The 18336-nt window shown below is 49.3% G+C and overlaps 1 protein-coding gene across 1 annotated transcript in view; it reads right to left on the reverse strand.

The window, feature by feature from the left end:
• Window positions 1-1664: 1664 nt before the first annotated feature.
• P4ha3 (prolyl 4-hydroxylase subunit alpha 3) overlaps window positions 1665-18336 on the reverse strand; it is a 33577-nt gene continuing 16905 nt past the window's right edge. Inside the window, 10 exon segments of the mRNA XM_028877524.2 lie at window positions 1665-1828; window positions 2581-2613; window positions 2616-2676; window positions 4743-4811; window positions 8352-8414; window positions 10058-10134; window positions 10137-10216; window positions 12709-12773; window positions 16709-16885; window positions 17094-17257. Of these exon segments, the coding sequence (XP_028733357.1) occupies window positions 1758-1828; window positions 2581-2613; window positions 2616-2676; window positions 4743-4811; window positions 8352-8414; window positions 10058-10134; window positions 10137-10216; window positions 12709-12773; window positions 16709-16885; window positions 17094-17257 (860 nt within the window). The 3' untranslated portion in view covers window positions 1665-1757.

Raw genomic sequence — 18336 nt, forward strand, 5'->3', positions numbered from 1 at the left:
TGAACTGATAAGCCCCAAATACACTTCCTTCTGTATGCCTTGGTCACGATGTCTTAACACAGCAACAGAGAAGGAACTATGACAGGCTTGGTGACAGAAGTCCCTTTCTCACTAGGCAGGTGACCACGGTTGTCACAACTGCACAGGAAGCACTTTTACCCGCCGAGGCGTCTCACGACCCATGGTCTCTGGAATCACATCATCTGAGTAAGCTCCCAATGGGCACCATTGCTACGATTCGCTCGGACTAAACCAGTAACTGAGAAAGAGGCCTGAGCTTAGAGCAGCGGGATGGTCCCGGTGCAGTGGAGCTTTCTTTCAGGCCAACTCCTGTGGGACCAGAAGAGGCAGGGTCTAACGGTGACAGTCATTTGGTGATTTCCTGGCACACTCCACATAAATACATCCCACGTTCTGAAGCCGGACATCAGAACGTCAGAGTCCTCACTGGAAGTGAGAGCGCGCATGTCAGCAGAGCATGGGGAAGGCAGAGGCGAGGTGTGAGGAACAGAGTCTAACTGCCCAGTCCTTTCACTGGTGGCTTCTTCTGAGCAAAGCACACCCACATCCGGGGAGGAGCCCGGGCCAGCCAGCCTCAGTATCTCTTGGCACAAACATTCATTCAGTCACCACCGTCCGCTTTACTGCTGCTCACTTGGCCTTCTGCAGTGAGGGCCTCGGCAGGCTTTAGCCTATAAAACTTCTGCTTCTGCCTGCTTATTTCAAACCTGCCCCTTTGTGTGGGGTGGGGTGGGGTGGGGTGGGTGGGGTGTCTAAGAACGCAGGCAAGTGCTTAGGGGGTTCTGAGAGGCAAGTGTGGAGATGCAGTGAGATGCGGCTCCAACAGAGGCATCTACAGAGCACAGGGGACCAGGAAAGCAAGTGGCCCACATTAACACAGGAATGACATCTGCTCAGGTCTCAGGAGCATCAGCAGGGGACACAGGGGGGACACAGAGGACTGGAAAGAGTGGTCAGGGAAAGCCTCTCAAAGGGACCCTGTGGAATGAGGGAGGCTCCCCGAGGATGGGGAGGCCTGAGAGCGGGGAGAGATGGTGCTGTGGAAGAACAGAATGTCGGCAAGTCCAGAACGGGGCAACGGGAGGGGGGGCTGGCCCACAGGAACATCCATCAATAGCACTACTTTGGTTTTTCTCGTTCAACATCATGGAAGACTATTCTGTTAGAAGAGGTGATTTAAAAACATTTTAATGACAATCAAAACTCATAAAAAAGAAAACAAAATTGTTTTCCACTTTAAAAAAAAATCATCACATGACAATACCCACTCGTGATGGGGATGGAGACCTCTGAGTCAGGTAGTCCTGCTGGAGCAGCCTGATGCTTCCAGATTGTGTGTGTGTGTGTGTGTGTGTGTGTGTGTGTGTGTGTGTGTGTGTGTAGTATGTGTGTGTAGTGTATGTATGTGTAGTATGTGTTCATGCTAATGAACAGAACCTAGGTATGGAGTTGCACACGCTAAACAACAGTTCTATCCTGAGTTCCCCCTTTCACTCCCAAGGGTGTCTGAGCACTCGAAACCCCGTGGGCCTCTTGTGTTACCCAGGCTGTTCTGAGTCTCACAGCTGCAGTAGACCAGATGTAAATTCTTGGGGGCGAGAGGAGTTCCAGGTAAAGACCATCTCTCGACTCCCACCCACGGGCCTTGCCGTGAGGCCTTCCTTCGGGAGGCCGCGCTCCTCTTCACCCGTGGCTTTGGTTCCTGGCTTCTCTGACAGGCTGCCGTCTGCCAGTGCTCAGTCTTCAGGGTTGGTGCTGCAGGGTCTTCGGAATTCCTGCCCGTACTCGTGTATCCACTTGTTGGCCACTGAGGAGGGCAGGTGGGGGGAGAGGGTCTCAGCAGGGAGATGGCCGCAGCGCGCTTCGTCACAGGGCATGGGAGCACAGTCCAAAATCCTGCTGTCTGCCTAGTCCAGTCCCGGCCCGACTGCACAATCTGCTGCTCCCAGCAGAGCAAGCACAGCGCCCTCCAGAAATCCTCAGCAGATCTTGCTAATGGCGTACTGATTTTCACACGTGTGGCACCTGGGCGTTCTCCATTCTAAAAGCCCCAGGGAAAGTGAAGCCACTCCGGGGTAACAGGGAAGAAAGCGTTTGCTTCTCCTGGTGTCCCCGTCAATGTGACAGCCATTTTCCTTTCTGGCTTCAGAGCGAGGTGCTCTTGGCCACACCTGCCAATAAACATGTCCGCCCACCATGAAGGAGTCCACCCTGTCATGGCTTCTTGCCTGACCACTCCTTTGGGGCAGAGCTAAATGGGGGAGTGGGTTTGACAGTGTTCGCCTTGATGCAGAGGTTGGGAAGGCGCTCTGGTGTCTCATGCCTCTCCTTCGTGCTCACATGAAGCATCCTGGCCAGGCCTATGACGCTCTGCTGACACCTACTCTTCCCAGGCCCCAATCTGCTGGGACACTGACTGCTCATCTATCCACGTCGCTGGCACTCAGCAGTACCACGAAGCCTCCAGAAGGGGGCTCTGCCGTCCGTCTCCACCCACTCCCCATTCCACTTCTCCATGCCTCCTCCCCCCATTTTCTCACCCACAAAGACAGGCCTTACCCCACTTATCTCCCACCAGGACAGGGCAGCCGCATGAAGTGTGTCTCCATCCCCCTCTCCACTCCTGTGCAGGTTCCACCAAAACAGGGCAGCGTTCTGAAAACGAGAGGGCCCAGCCCCCGCCCCCCCCGGGGGGGGGATGGGGAGGGTGGGAGGGTCAGCCCAGCATCCTGGACTTTTGGTAGGCATGTGAATAAGGACACAGAATTCATGCCGTGAAATAGGAAACTCTTTTCCCTCCGTGCGGTTTGGAGCAAGCAGGCATTGAAAGGCACAGGAGGGTGGAAGCTGCCACCAGGTGTGGGCACTGCCTCACGGCCTGCTGGGCTCCAGGCCTGGGCATGTGGAGACAGGCCGCATCTGGCTCTGCTCTTGGGGGGCCCAAGAGAGACAGAGATGAAAGCAGACTAGGACAATGTGGCCCAGTGCTGGGAGCCAGGCAAGCCCAGGCTCACAGGGTCACTGCGGACAGATACCCAACAAGACCCACAGAGTGGGAGATACCCATGGGTGGGAGATGACCACGGGGTGGGAGATGACCCACAGGGTGGGAGATGACCCACGGGATGAGAGATGACCCACAGGGTGGAAGATATCCCACGGCGTGGGAGATGACCCACGGGGTGAGAGATGACCCACAGGGTGGAAGATATCCCACAGCGTGGGAGATGACCCACGTGGTGGGAGATACCCCACGGGGTGGAAGACACCCCACGGGGTGGGAGATGACCCACAGGGTGGAGGGTGACCCACGGGGTGGGAGATACCCCACAGGGTGGGAGATGACCACAGGGTGGGAGATGACCCACAGGGTGGGAGATATCCCCCACACAGCTGAAAACAAGTGCACCACCATCCTCCACCCACTGGGGTCTTGAAATCATGCAACTAAGAAGAAAGTTAAGACTCAAGCCCCTTGCTGGGCGGTGGTGGCGCACACCTTTAATCCCAGCACTCGGGAGGCAGAGGCAGGCGGATCTCTGTGAGTTCGAGGCCAGCCTGGTCTACAGAGTGAGTTCCAGGAAAGGCACCAAAACTACACAGAGAAACCCTGTTTCAAAAGAGAGAGAAGGAAGGGGAGGGGGAGGGGGAGGGGAGAGAGAAAAAAAAAGAGGAGAAAAAGAAAAAAAGAGAAGATTCAAGCCCCTGTTCTCTGACCTCATAGCCTCTGTTCTTCCTGCACTGTGTTCTTAGCCACACCCTCAGGCTCCCTTTAACCATGGCCATCAGACTAGATGGAGCCAGGAAGAAGCACTGGAAGCGTGGCCATGCCCCACTCAGGATGCACCAGGCACTGTGCTCAGGGCTTGAGCTCAGCCTCTCTAATCCATCTCCTTCCCGGGTTACTAAGGGCATGTGTGATCCTTCTGAAACATGGAGGAAATGGTCACCCACAAAACAAACCTGTCAGCGCTGGCTCTCTGGAGAGCCACGGCTGCCACTGCTGTGTGTTGTCATGGCTGAAATTCTCTGTGAGCTCCAGGGCAGGGCTCTGAGCCTTGCTCTGAGACCCTAGTGCCTTAGCTCTGTGGGGAACTAGTTACTGTGGAGAACATGGGGGTGACTCTGAGTTCTTAGCCTCTGAGGAAGCCACAGTGACAAGGAAGACAGGCCTGTCATCATCTACTGTAACAGATGTGGAAATAAAACAACAAATAGGACCACAAGGACATGTTGTAGTGACAGGAATGTGTGGGTAGTTCAAAAGAAAATGGTCCCCAAAGGGAGTCGCACTATTAGTAGGTGTGGCCTTGTTGGAGTAGGTGTGGCCTTGGAGGAAGTGTGTCACTGTGGAGGCAGGCATATACGCTCAAGCCATACCCAGTGAGACAGACCACTTCCTGTTGCTTGCGGGTCAAAATGTAGGACTCTCAGCTGCTTCTCCAGTATTATGTCTGTCTGTACACCATCATGTCCCACCATGATGACAACAGACTAAAACTGTAAGCCATGCCATTAAATGGTTTCCTTTATAAGAGTTGTCATGGTCATGGTGTCTCTTCACAGCAATAGGAACTCTAAGACAGAATGGGACATGGCCTTTGAGATTCCAGAAGAATCTCTTTTTATCCGTCTCCCAGGCATCAGCTTGCAGAGAGGGGTGAGTTCTTCACCGTCACACACCATCACAACCACATCCTCTAGGGCGAGACCCCGCTCACCTTAACCACAGGTACACTGAAGTTGGCATAAATGAAGGCCGTGGCTCCTCCAGCTTCTACTGCGCTCAGCTATCATGAAGAGGAAGAAGCCAGAGTTAAGATAGCTGCTGACAGTCCTCTGTCATGTACTCATGAACTCAGAGGTCATTTCTGCACAGTGTGCAGGGCTTCTCTGTTTCAGTTAGGGGAGAAATCCTTAGAAGTCACTCATCCAACTTCCAAATTCAGTGAACCTCTGAGAGGGTGCTGCTACTCACCCATGGAGCTTCTCACCAGTGGGCAAGATTATGGAATTCTCCCCTTATTTTTGTTTCTGGCTACCATCTTGATGGAGGGCTATAATAAGTAGATTCCAACTTTTTTAAAATATTTATTTACTTTTTAAAAGTTATGTGTAGGGGTGGTGAGACAGCTCATTGGTCAAAGCACCTATTCTTGCTGAGGACCAGGTTTGGTTCCCAGCACCCATGTGGCAGCTCACAATCACCTGTAACTCCAGTTCCAGGGGATCCAAGAATCCTCTTCTGGCCTCTTTGGGCACCAGGCACACAAACATACATGCAGGCAAAGCATTCATACATACACATAAAAATTATGTGTATGCCTCTGTGTGCATGTGCATGTGCATACGTGCGTGCGTGCGTGCGTGCGTGCGTGCGTGCGTGCGTGCGTGTGTGTGTGTGTGTGTGTGTGTGTGTGTATGCAGGTGCCTTGGAGTTCAGAAAAGCTGGAGCCACAGGCAGTTGTACACTGCCTGATGCAGATGCTGGGAACAAACTCTTGCTCTCTGCAAGAACAGCACCTCTCCTCACTGCTCAGACTCCTCTCCTCACTGCTCAGACTCCTCTCCTCACTGCTCAGACTCCTCTCCTCACTGCTCAGACTCCTCTCCTCACTGCTCAGACTCCTCTCCTCACTGCTCAGACTCCTCTCCTCACTGCTCAGACTCCTCTCCTCACTGCTCAGACACCTCTCCCGCTCCTCAAATATTTTTGAGTGAATCTGTTTCTCTGTAAGGATCTCAACCAGGAAAGGGTGGGCATCATAAGAACTGTTTACTTAGCCCACTGCCGTCCTCAGACCACTCAGATTCCTTCTTGGTTACCTAAGCTAAGTGTGCTGACTAGTTTTATGTCAACTTGACACAAGCTAAAGTCATCTGAGAGGAGGGAACCCGGATTAAGAAAAGGCCTCCCCCCCAAAAAAAAACAAAAAAACAAAACAAAAAAACCAAAACCAAAACCAAAACCAAAACCAAAAAAAAAACAAAAAAAAACTGGGCGGTGGTGGCGCACGCCTTTAATCCCAGCACTCGGGAGGCAGAGCCAGGTAGATCTCTGTGAGTTCGAGGCCAGCCTGGGCTACCAAGTGAGTTCCAGGAAAGGCACAAAGCTACACAGAGAAACCCTGTCTTGAAAAACCAAAAAAAAAAAAAAAAAAAAAAAAAGAAAGAAAAGAGAAGGCCTCCATAAGATGGGGCTGTAGGCAAGCCTGTAAGTCATTTTCTTAATTAGTGATTGATGGGGGAGGGCCCAGCCTACTGTGGGTGGAGCCACCCCAGGGGTGGTGGTCCTGAGTTCTATAAGAAAGCAGGCTGAGTAAGCCATGGGGAGCAAGCCAGTAAGCAGCACCTCTCCATGGCCCGGCATCAGCTCCTGCCTCCAGGTTCCTGTTCTAACTTCCTTTGATGACGGACAGTGATGTAGAAGAGCAAGCCAAATAAACCCTTTCCTCCCAAGTTGTTTTATCTTGGTGTTCCATCACAGCAATAGTAACCCTAAGACACTGAGGAATAATTAGGTGTTATACCTGCCATCCCTGTGTGTGCACTTGCATGAATGTGCCAAAAGTCAACCCCAGATGTCAATTCTCAGACACTGTCCACCTTGTTTTTTGAGACAGTGTCTCTCTCTGACTTGGGACTTGCCCGGGAGGTGGGGGAGGGTTGGCTAGCTCGCCCCTGAGCCCCATGGATCTGCCTGTCTCTATCTCCCCAGCCCTGGTCTCTAAGCCTGGATTTTCACACTGGTCCTGTCATGGAAGTTTGTAAGGCAAACACTCTATTGACAGAACAATCTCAGCTCTGGATGTATTTTCTTAATATAAAGGGATTTTTTTCCTTCTGATTTTCAAAGAAATAATAAAATACAATATACACATTTTAATATATGTAAGTTTAAAAAAACCAACAGCCCTTGTCATCTTACCATCTAGAAAAATATACACACTCATAGTTCACATTGATTAATAGTTGGCATTTATGGCAGGCATTATACTAAGTCTCTACAAATATATGGTCTCACTTGGTCTGGACAAGAGTCCTATGAGTTAAGACTGTCATATCCACACTGATCTTATGTCCAGTCTAAGCAGAAAAATCACCACCTGGTTGGCTTTCAGCTAAATTCTCTTTCTTAAAGAATATTCCCTCCCTCCCATATTGCTTGTGTTTCCCACAAACCTCAACAACTGTCTTGGGAAATTTCTGATGTCTATACCAATGTAGAGATGTAAGCACTGGAGATACCTGGGCCCATCTTAGGTCCCTACAACACTGATTGGCCTTATGACGTTTTTTTCCCTACACTTGCTTGGTAGGATAAAAGTGACAGGCACAGAGTTCTATGGCACTTTCTAGAGGGCATTCTCTTGCTATAGGAAGTATGCTGGGCCACATTGGAATCATGAACATAGAAATGATATTGAATGCCAGCCTTTGAGCGCCCTTCCTGGCTGTGCTGTGGAGACCAGATCAGCCCTCAGGGAAGAGGGAGTTCCTGTTCTCACAGGGAGCGTGAAGGCAGGCCTTCATCTTGGGGTGCTATTCAGAGCTCTTGTGGTTGGTATGTTGACCCTTCCACTAACAGTAGTGAGTCTCATCTACACTTGACCTTAGCCAAAAGACTAAGAAGCATTCATAAATCTCCCCCAATAAAGGATTGCTTCTAAGTGATAGATGATTGGAATAGGACTGGTTTGTGTAGATGAAAGTAAAACTTCATAGTCTGAAGGCTAGTAAGGTTGATGAAGGCTGGGACTGAACCTGTGGGACCAGGCTAGGGACTCAGAGAAGAGGCCAATTGATCACTTCAGTGTGTTATTTAAGGTGTGGACTTTACTGGAGACAGGCAGAGGATTTCCACTGCTTATCAGAGGTACTTACCAACTTTTTATCTTGTGCTCGCTTTGGCAGCACATATGCCAACTTTTTATCTCCTCACTCTCCCTCTTGGAGTATAAACTGCTCCTTCTCTTCTCTTTCTCCTACAAGTTCATAGGCTCACTGATGGGTCTGTGCCTTTCAGTACCAACTAGGCTTCTAGACCTTAAGGTGGGAGACAACTGTATCCTCTTCCTGTGTTGTTCAAGTCCATGGTCTCCTAGTTTCCTCATCCTGATCCACTGTCTAGGCAAGGTCATATTTAGACCTTCACACTGCAAACTCTCTAAGGACAGAAATCTGTCTAATATCCCCTAATGTCTATGCCTAACAAAATAATGCTGTCTGAAGCTTAAAAAATCCTGGAGATTTTTGTGTTCAGTACCAGATAAAACAAACACATGAAATCACTTTGAAAATCCATATGATAAAATAGCCACATAACTCACATAGATCATAAATGTTGCAACTCGGTTCCCAGACTTCATCCTGTACAGGGGGCTGCTTGGCGACTGCGAGAAATAGAGCAGATGGTTATTTTGTGTAAACGATCCCGGAGTGACAGCCAGGATCTACCATTAGCGCAGAAAAGGATAAAATGAGGCTGTCAAGGACAGCACACAACCCTGGACTACACCAAGTCGAGTGTGTGTCCATCTTTTCTGCCAGGTACTCCATAGACTGTTTAATGAACATTCATTTTTTGGATATTCACAGGAGTGAATTCTATACAAATCGAACAAATGATTGTCACGGGAAAAATTAGACAAGAGGTTCTCCACTTAGCTTCTCCACAAAACAAAGAACATACATACTATAGAAGATGATTATCTCATAGAAACATCCAGTCATTAGATTGCTGCTCCAGATTGTTTGTCCAAGGCACACACTCATTCTTTAATCAAGAAACAATCTGAAATATAACTTACATACCAGAGAATTCACTCACTGTAAATGCTATTAGCTGAATTTTAGCAAATGTTAACAGTTGCCCAACCTTGCCCACAATCTAGTTTCAGAACTTTCCACGTGCAGATGAAGGTTTATAGTCAACCCTGTCCCCACAAAACCGGGTTGTCTACTTTCTATCTCCATGTTTTGTCTTTTCTAGAAAGTTATGTAAATAGAATCATAAAATATGAAACCTCTTGTGAGTGGCTTCCTTCCTTAACTTGTATACTCATATCTCTCTCTCTCTCTCTCTCTCTCTCTCTCTCTCTCTCTCTCTCTCTCTCTCTCTCTCTCTCTTTCTCTGTGTGTGTGTGCCTAAGTATAGGCCACAGCGCACATGTGGAGGTCAGAGGACGATCTTGGGCATATTTTCTCCTTTTCCATCTTGTTTGAGACAGGTTCTCTGTTGTTTGCCTGCAGCAGATGCCAGGCTAGCTGGGTAAAGTCTTCCGGGGATTCATCTGTCTCCACCTCCCATTCGCCCTAAAAGTACTGGGGTTAACGGTGTGCTTACTGTGCTCTGATTGCTTTGTACTGTGGGCTCTGGGGACTCAAACCCAGGTCCTCATGTTTGTATGGCAGACACTGCACCTACTGAGCCATCTCTGAAAGGCTTTTAAAAAGAACTTTTAAAGTTCTTGGGATCTTGATAAAGTTGGCGCCATGGATGAATTGCAGGGAGGTCTTTTTTTTTCCCCCTCATGATGTTGTGACTTTTCATTTGCATACTGATCACCTGTATATCTCATGTGTTTTGCTCATTTTAAAATCATCAGCATATTAATTGTATTCATAGGGTTCACTGTGGTAATTCCATGATTTGACCATGCTGCCCCCTTGGGAAGCTTTTATTCCTCAAAAATATTTGCTACTGGTAATATGGTGAGCAGTTGAGATTATAAAGAAAGGAGGGAGACTTGAGGACAATCTTCATGAAAAAGTCCCCAAGGAAGTAAGAGATAGAATTTTATTACAAGCGTATTCTTTTCCCACTCACAAATTCTGGGGAAGAGGAAGGTGGGGACAGACAAGAAAAATGAATCCAGTAATCAGCTGAAACCAAAGCTTTCAGATATTCTGGAAACAAAAGACTTTGTTCAAGGCCCTTCCTTAGTAGTTTCTGAGAGCCCTCCAGACCTCTACCTCTGAGGAAGAACACACTGGCTCCCTCCCCCAGAAGACTGGCCATTGATCCCATCCTTACCGTAGCATGGTCAAAGTGAGGTTCATAGTGCCCTCCGATTCCATAGTTCACCACCTGGAGATACTCTGCGTAGGGGGCCGGATGTCAAGGCCTGTGAGGGCAGCAATTCGGTGGTCAAGGGTCACCAGCATTGGGTCAACTGTGTCCTTCAGCCAGGCACTAAAACACAGCAAGAATTGGAACAACAGTGATCTGATGTTGGGAATGACTACATGATGTCTGTGAATGAGTGGATGGTGTGGTGGTTTGAAAGAAAATGGCCCCCAAAGGGAGAGGTACTATTAGGAGGTATGGCTTTGTTGGAGTAGGTGTGACCTTGTTAGAGGAAGTGTGTCATTGTGGGGGTGGGCTTTGAAGTCTCCTTTGCTCAAGCTATGCTCAGTGTGGTTACACAGTTCACTTCCTGTTGCCTGCGGGTCAAGATGTAGAACTCTCAGCTCCTTCTCCAGCACCATGTCTGTCTGCGTGCTGCCATGTCCCACCATGATGATAATGGACTAAACCTCTGAAACTGTAAGTCACCCAATTAAATCTTTTCCTTTGTGAGAGCTGCTGTGGTCATGGTGTCTCTTCACAGCAGTAGAAACCCTAGACAGATGGATGAATGAATGTATGAATAAACAAATAACTCCTTCCAGTTAGAGGGAAGGAGCCACGAGCCTAACCACCTCGTCCTCCCTCATGTCAGGCCAGCCCAGTGTGCTTGGCTTACTATTTCAACATTAACATAGCTAACATTCTCTGAGGCTAGTGCTGAGCTGAGCAGAGCAAAAGCTCACAGAACCCAGGGCTGTGACTCAGAGCTGAAGATGACAAAACCCCATCCTTAAAATGCTGTGCCCTGAAGACATCTCCTACAGAGGAGGCAGAGTACTGGGAGAAGAGCTGGGACTTAAAGCGATGACTGTGGATGTGGTGGTGTGTACCCCACCCTCAGGAACGTGGGGGTGGTGAGGAAAGGAAGGAGGAACAGGAGAGGAAGAAACTAAAGTAGTAATAACAGTTCTTCATCGCTGCAAGATGCTGTTAGTGCTTAACCTTTAACCTCTCTAAGGGCCAGTGTGCTCCTCTGTAAATGGGAGTGATGATTATATCTACTTCCGGATCTTAGAAAACCGAGAGAAACACCATGGAGATGTTCTGTAAGGTGTGTTGGTGACTGCTATGATACCCAAGGGAGTCACAACTGTTTCAACTCGGGCAAACCAGGATCTGTCAAAGCCCAATTCAGACTCTTCCTGAATGTCTTGTTGAGGTTCTTTCAATGTAAAACAATTGGAGTCAGAATCGAGGCCCTAGAAAAATGAGGCTATGTTCTCTAAGCAAGGCCAGTGACACTCTGACAGGTTAATTTGTTCCACATACTTTACACTCAGATTACCTATTAAACTACATGCTCTTGGATTTGCAAAGACACCCAGGACAAAATTAGCCACTGCTTTCAAAGAAGGAAAACACAGAGGCTCAGTGGATAAGAGCACTTACTGCTCTTACAGAGGACTAGGGTTCAGTTCCTAGCATCTACACTGGGCAACTCACAACTGTCTGGACCTTCCCAATTACAATGCCTTCTTCTGGCTTCTGGGTTCAATGCATGCACATGGTGCACATACAGATAAGCAGACAGTCCAAGGTTTAGAGAACAACTTTTAACGCCAATGTCCCTGCTAATGGTTTGGATGGAGAATGCTCCCCATGGGGGCAGGTGTCTGAACATTTGGTCTCCAGACAGTGATGCTGCTGCTCTAGGAGGTTGTGGAACCTGGGGGTGGGTCTGGAGGATCATAGTCCAGCCCCAGCCTCTGTCTCGGCTCCACAGAGACGTAAGAAGGTGAAGAGGTTCCACTGCCCACTCCTGCCACCATGGAACCACCCGCCACCACACTTTCCTAGCCATGACGAACTGTGTCCCCTCAAACCAGTCACCAAAGCGAACCCTTCTCTTCAGCTGCTTCTTGCTCCCAGCAATATGCAGTGCACACAGTCCCTAGATGTACCAGACAAAATCAATTAAGCCCAAATAATCCTGAACCAAAGCCTCTGTCTCTCACATCCCCTCCCAGAGGACAACACAAGCCTAGAGGTCTAGCCTGTCTCTGGGATGCTGAGGCCACTTTCTCATGTGGCTCAGATGGACATTCCTCCTCTCATTCTCTCCCCAGTCCTGTCTTCACTGTGCACATACACAGTGGAGGGGAGGGGAGGGATGGAGGGAAGAGGTGGGGAGGATAGGTCTGGGGACCACACTGGAGCCTGCTCCTTGAGAAGCCAGCAGGTCCAGGGGGTCCATTCTTGCCTGCTGCTTGGAAGGCTTTGTCTAGGAGTCAGGAGTGGGAGTGGAGTCTGCGAAGTCAAATTACAGATGTGTGAAGGAACACACATTACAGATGTTTGTAGGAATGCACTCTGAGAAGACACCAGATGCATGCTTTCTGCTCTAAGGTGGAGTTTTCTCCAAGTGACTTTTCCTGGTGACTTCTTAGTTAATCTCCAGATAATATTATAATCTGGTGCAGGCACTGGGGTGACAGGGTGGAAATGTCTCTCATAATAGTTTCCCACAACTTGAACTACAGGCCATCTAAGAAAGGTTGTTACTGACCTAGCAATCAGCTGTGTCCTCAGCCCCAGGTGGGAGTGGGCCTTCCTACCTTTTGCTGATGCGGTACTCCACTGGTAACTGCTTTTCCCCCGAAGCCACCACTGATCTCTGGAGCTGGGAGGAAGCAAAAGAGAAAGCCCAGGTGGTTCTGGTGCAAAGGGATGGCCCAGCATGCCACAGACACGCCTCTCTCTAAAGCTTAACCATCACCAGCTCCTTACTCCATAAAGCGTATTTCATGTGTGCCATGAAAATGTCTCACAGAATTCCTTTTGTGCCTGTAGGACTGAGCTGGGGAAGGCATAGCCATTTCTCATCTCGGCTTGGATCAGAGTCAGGCCTGGGTCTTGCGCAGGGTAAACTCGATGCTTCTCAAATTAAAGGAACAACTCCGATCACAAAAGGGTGCACTCAGGGGCGGCTTGCTCCTTCTGAAGAATCCTAAGCAAAACCCTTCCTTACAGAGCTCACTGCTAAGCTGCAACTGCCTGGCTTACAAAAAGCCTAATTCTTTCAGAGTTCTTTCATTATTATCTACAAACAAATCATTCATTTTGAGAGCAAATATTTATTGTATTTATGATGTTTAGCACTGTGTTGTTTTATATATATATATATATATATATATAATATATATATTGAAATAAGTCAAGAGTAGAATGTTCCATACATTCCAGACAGAAAGAACAGAGGGAAGAAAGGGAGGAAGAGATAGATGACTAAGTAGTTAAATCCATAGATACATAGATGACAGAGACAGAGGGGGGTCCATTTACAGAAAAGACAAACCGCTGGATGGTTAAGGGCAAAGGGGGGGAGATACAGTGGAAGGGTGAGCAACAGCCAGGCTATAGAGCTGGGTCAACACTCAAGAGTTTAAGCAAGAGATTTAGAAAGTCCGTTCTGACCTTCAAAGATTAGTTTGGGCAGGCAGAGTGGCACTTGCCTGTAGACCCAAGACTCAGGAGGCTGAGATGGAAGATCCCTTGAAGCCAGGAATGTGAGGCCAGTTAGGGCAACACAGCAAAACCTTTCTCAAAGTATAAAAATAAGGGGCTGGGAGACAGCTCAGTTGGCAAAGGGCTGCCGTGCAAGCAGGGGGACCTGTGTTTGGATCTCGGGCATTCACACAAGAAGCCAGGTGTAGAGATGAGTCTGTAATCCCAATGGTTAGGGAGGTGGAGACAGGTGGATCCTTGGAGCTCATTTGGCTAGCCAGCTTAGCTGGATCGATGAGCTGCAGGTTTAGTGAGAGACTGTCTCAAAATATAAGGTAGGAGGTTGATAAGGAAAACCTTCAAATTCAACCTGGCATCATACAAATGAGTGTAGACATATAAACAAGTATAAACATCACACACATGAGACAAATCATAATACTCTGGGAGCAAAAGCATAATATGGGTGGGAAGACAGGACATTAACCCACAAAATGTCCAGTGATCCCAGCCAATATATAATAAAGGGCATAATTAACATAAAACGTAAGTGCTATACAGCTGGAACCAGAAGCTTTGATTTCAGAGAAGGGACAGTTCAGCGCACGTGGCTCTGTAAAAGTGCCCTGAAGGCACAGTCATTCAGAGAACCAACAAGAGCAGGCTGGAGCCGCAGTCGGCGCTGGGGGGCCGCGGGAGGTACATGGTTTCCACTGAGTCCTTGAGGAGGATGGGCAGGGGGTAGATGGAGAGGGAAGTGTTGGGAGAGGAGGCTTCGGGAGAGGAAGAGTGAGGAGGAGGAGGAGGAGGAGGAGGAGGAGGAGGAGGAGGAGGAGGAAGAGGAGGAGGAGGCAGGGAGCCATGGTGGCTCATGGGGACCATCCTCCCACCAGCTCTCAGCTTATTCCTGGAACAGTCCCAGGCCAGCCAAGCGCGAACAAGTCCACTGAGAGGTTGTCGGGGAAGGGAGTGTGGCAAGGTCTGTGCCTGCCAAATAGATGACCTTGCTGTGAAGGATTCAGTGAGCATCTCTGGATGGGTCCCCTGTTCCATCACCATGGCAACAGAGCGGTCCTAAGGAAAAGGCTGCCGCAGGCCTGATGCAGCGTGTGGCTCCCGAAGAAGCGGATGCCGCTGGCAGTGCATCGCTACCATCCCCATCAGAGCTAACCACAACCACCACAAACACAGCGGACTCTAGACTGCCCGGGAGGACCTTCTGCGTGAAACGGTGATTGCCGTTCTCACGCCAGTCCATTTCTGCTCTCAGACGCAGCTATGGCCCTCTTCTGTTTACTGCCTCCCCCCAGCTCCTCCACAGCCTGCGGGGTAAAGCCGAAACTCCGCAATGTGGCCTCTGCTAATGGAGTCTCATTGCCCATCCCCATCAGGGATCATCGTCTGCCCTGTCCTTTGGGCACTTCAGCCACCAAGTTTCTCTCTGTTCCCTGAGCATGTCACCCATCAGCCGCCCCGCAATGGGTGGCTTTGTCTTCCCAGAATGCCCTGGCCTTGACTCTCAGTGAAAGAAGCCTGCTCCCTCCTCTCCTCCCCGGAGCTCCCTCCCACCCGCCTTCCGGCCAGGTCACCTCACACTGCACATGTGATCACAGCACCTTTCCCCTTACTCCAGTGGTTCTGGACCTTCCCGACGCTGCGACCCTTTAATACAGTTCTTTATGTCGTGGTGACCCCCAACCACAAAATCATTTCCATGCTACCTCGTAACTGTCATTTGGCTACGGTTATGAATCATAATGTAAATATCTGTGTTTTCTGATGGTCTTAGGCGACCCTTGTGAAAAGGTCATTTGACCCCAAGGGGTCATAACCCACAGGCTGAGAACCACTGCCTTACATGGAGGAAAAGTTCCTCACCTCTTTGTAAAAGCAAAGGGTCTGGGGCAGGCTGTGTTCTGGTGATGGGTTACTAAATGTCCCATTGGATGGGCAGCAACTTAAGGACATGATGTCTGGTTAGAAATAAGTAATTCTGCACCAAATAACTGTGCCTTTAAAGAAAGCACGACAGGCTTATAGAGGTGAGATGGACTGTCTTTTCCCGCTATCTGCCACATTTCCTAGCAGGGGTAATGACATCCCTTCCCACTGGCGCCAGCTCGGCTCAGGCTCTCGCTCTGCCTTCCTTCCCTATGAAGGGTTAGACAGCCTCCTTTAAGTCTTGGCCTTTTGAGACAGGGTCCCACTGTATTTCTGGCTGTCCTGGCACTCACTATGCAGACCAGGCTATCTTCATACTCACAGAGATCCTCCTGCCTCTGCCTGTGCCTTTACCAGAGACATGTGGACGGAAGTACGTTTGCACTTCCTCAGGGAAGCTACAAAAGCCAGTTCACGTTTGCATTCCCGTCTTGTTCCCCCTTCCATGAGACTGGTCAAGTCCCCACGGGAGACCATTCTGCCAGGCTGGGTTCCATATTGGAGACCGGCCACGGCAGAACTTCAGTCGACACCACCCAAACATGTCATGGGGCAAACTGTCGCTGTCGCCAAGGGCCAGGGGCCACTTATTACCAAGCATGACTTAGCTTGAGCTTACTAATAAAAAGAACAACGGAGTGACAATCGGCACACTCTCAACTCCAGTCCTGACTCTAATCAAACCAGTTCCCTGTTCTGGGCCTCAGTTTACCCTATAACAGGATCATGTTGAGGCAGGTCATCCACATCTATCCCGTCTGTAAATATGCATGAGTATTTCAGTCCTTGTCTCTGTCAAGTTCTTTCTTTCTGCTAACTCCAAGGGAAAATTGACACCAGGGAAGTCTCCTTATATTTTCTGAGATCCCTTTGAGATGTCATGATACACCCAGATCTCAAGCACACTGTTGGCCGGATTTTGACAACTGCTTATAGCTATGTATCCCACACCCCTAAGAAGATATTGCCAGCACAATCTGAACATCTCTTAAACCCCCCGGCACCTCATCCTTTCCCACTAGAGGCAAGTACAGCCATGATTTTCCCCACCGCTGACTGGCCTTACAAATGGTCGGCATTTTGAACTCCTGGACTAAGAAAGAGTCTTGCCATGCCAGCTATCTGTTCTCTAGGCATGCGGGTACACAAAGGGGATCTGAAGATGCTCACCCACGGTTCTGCAAGCTCTCGGATTTTCTGAGCTTCTGCGTCACTAACAAAGTCATGGTAGAGAACAACCAAGGGTCGCAGGTGAATGACCTCCTTGCGGGCGGGCTGGAGCAGCAGGTAGGGGCTGGAATTGGTCTCATAGGAGCAGTGGAGGCTGGGGATTTGGTAGTGTGTGGGCTAGAAGGGAAGAGTAGAGTTGATGTAAGAAAAGGATGGTCAAGGCCCCTGGGAGCCATGGCTCAAAAATTGGAATTTGAGGGTAAGAGAAGATGGAGTCGCTCAGGGGTTGTTTGGTAAGTTGTATTGTCTTAAGGCATCCGTTTTCCCCACAAACTATCCCGACTCCAGCCAATCCTCCCCTTTCTCTTTCCCTGAGGAGTCCCACCTGGGAGCCCAGGGTCTGGCATAGCCCCTCGTACGTGTCTCTGGTCTGCAGGTGAGGCACATTGGGCCTCTGGATGACAGTTTCAGCCACCACCTGGTGAGCATTCTCTGCCAAGAGCCTTTCATATTTCAACACATTCCTGGCCATTCTCTTATTATCTGGGTCTGCAAGAAATCCAAACAGGAAATAACACAGATGAACAAATACTGGCCCCGGGAAGAATGCTCAAGATTTCCTTCAGTGGAGTGTGCTGGCACATGCCTTTAACCACAGCTTTCAGGAGGCAGAGGCAGGAGGACTTCTGTGAGTTCCAGGCCAAAAAACAAAACAAAGGAAGGAAGGAAAGAAAGAAAGAAAGATCGATCCTGGAGCTTTACTACCACACAGGACTGACACCTGGACACCTTAACTTACACCTCACACCAGTGTCCTTCCTCCTGAAAGAGTGTCTGGCATTAGCAAATGACTGACCTGGCCTGCTGGACCAGAGGGATGGCTGCTAGCCAGTCTTAGGCAGGGGACCATGATGGTCAGATTTCTATTAGAAAAGAAGCTTCACCCATCCATCCATCCACTCACTCACTTACCAGTTCAATTAATGATGATCTAAGCCAGATACTGTGCTAGGTTGACCTACAGCATAGCGTCTAATAACTATGTGGAAGGGAATGTGGCAAGTACGAGCAGTAGAGGGAAGCTCGGCTGTCACCTAAAGTACAGGCCCAACCTGTTCTTATCTATTATCGTTACTTGAGTGTGTGCACGCAGAATGGGGGTGTTATATGTATGTGAGTGTGTGAGTGTGTGAGCGTGTGAGCGTGTGTGTGTCAGGGTATAAGTTCTTGTGTGTGCTTTTGGAGGCCAGAGAGAGAGAGGATGTTGGGGTCTTCCTCAGTTCCTGTCCACCTTACTCCCTTGAGACATGATCTCTCACTGAACCTGGAGTTACTGGGTTTTCATCTAGGCAGGCTGGCCTGCAGGCCCCAGAAAGCTGCCTGTCTCTGTGCCCACGCTTTCCAAGCCCAGCTCTGGTGTTATAGGTGATGTGTGTGTGTGTGTGTGTGTGTGTGTGTGTGTGTGTAGGGTGGGTGTGGGTCATGCCCAGCTTTTACATGGGTCCCGAGGATCCAAACTCAGGATCTCACACTTGTGAAGCAAGTGCTCTTCCCACAGGGCAATCTCCCCAGCTCCCTGTTCTTTGTAGAACTGGAAGCATATTCATCCTCAGCTCCACTAGATCCTC

Source organism: Peromyscus leucopus, chromosome 1 (assembly GCF_004664715.2).
Source record: "Peromyscus leucopus breed LL Stock chromosome 1, UCI_PerLeu_2.1, whole genome shotgun sequence".
NCBI classification, from domain to species: Eukaryota; Metazoa; Chordata; class Mammalia; order Rodentia; family Cricetidae; genus Peromyscus; species Peromyscus leucopus.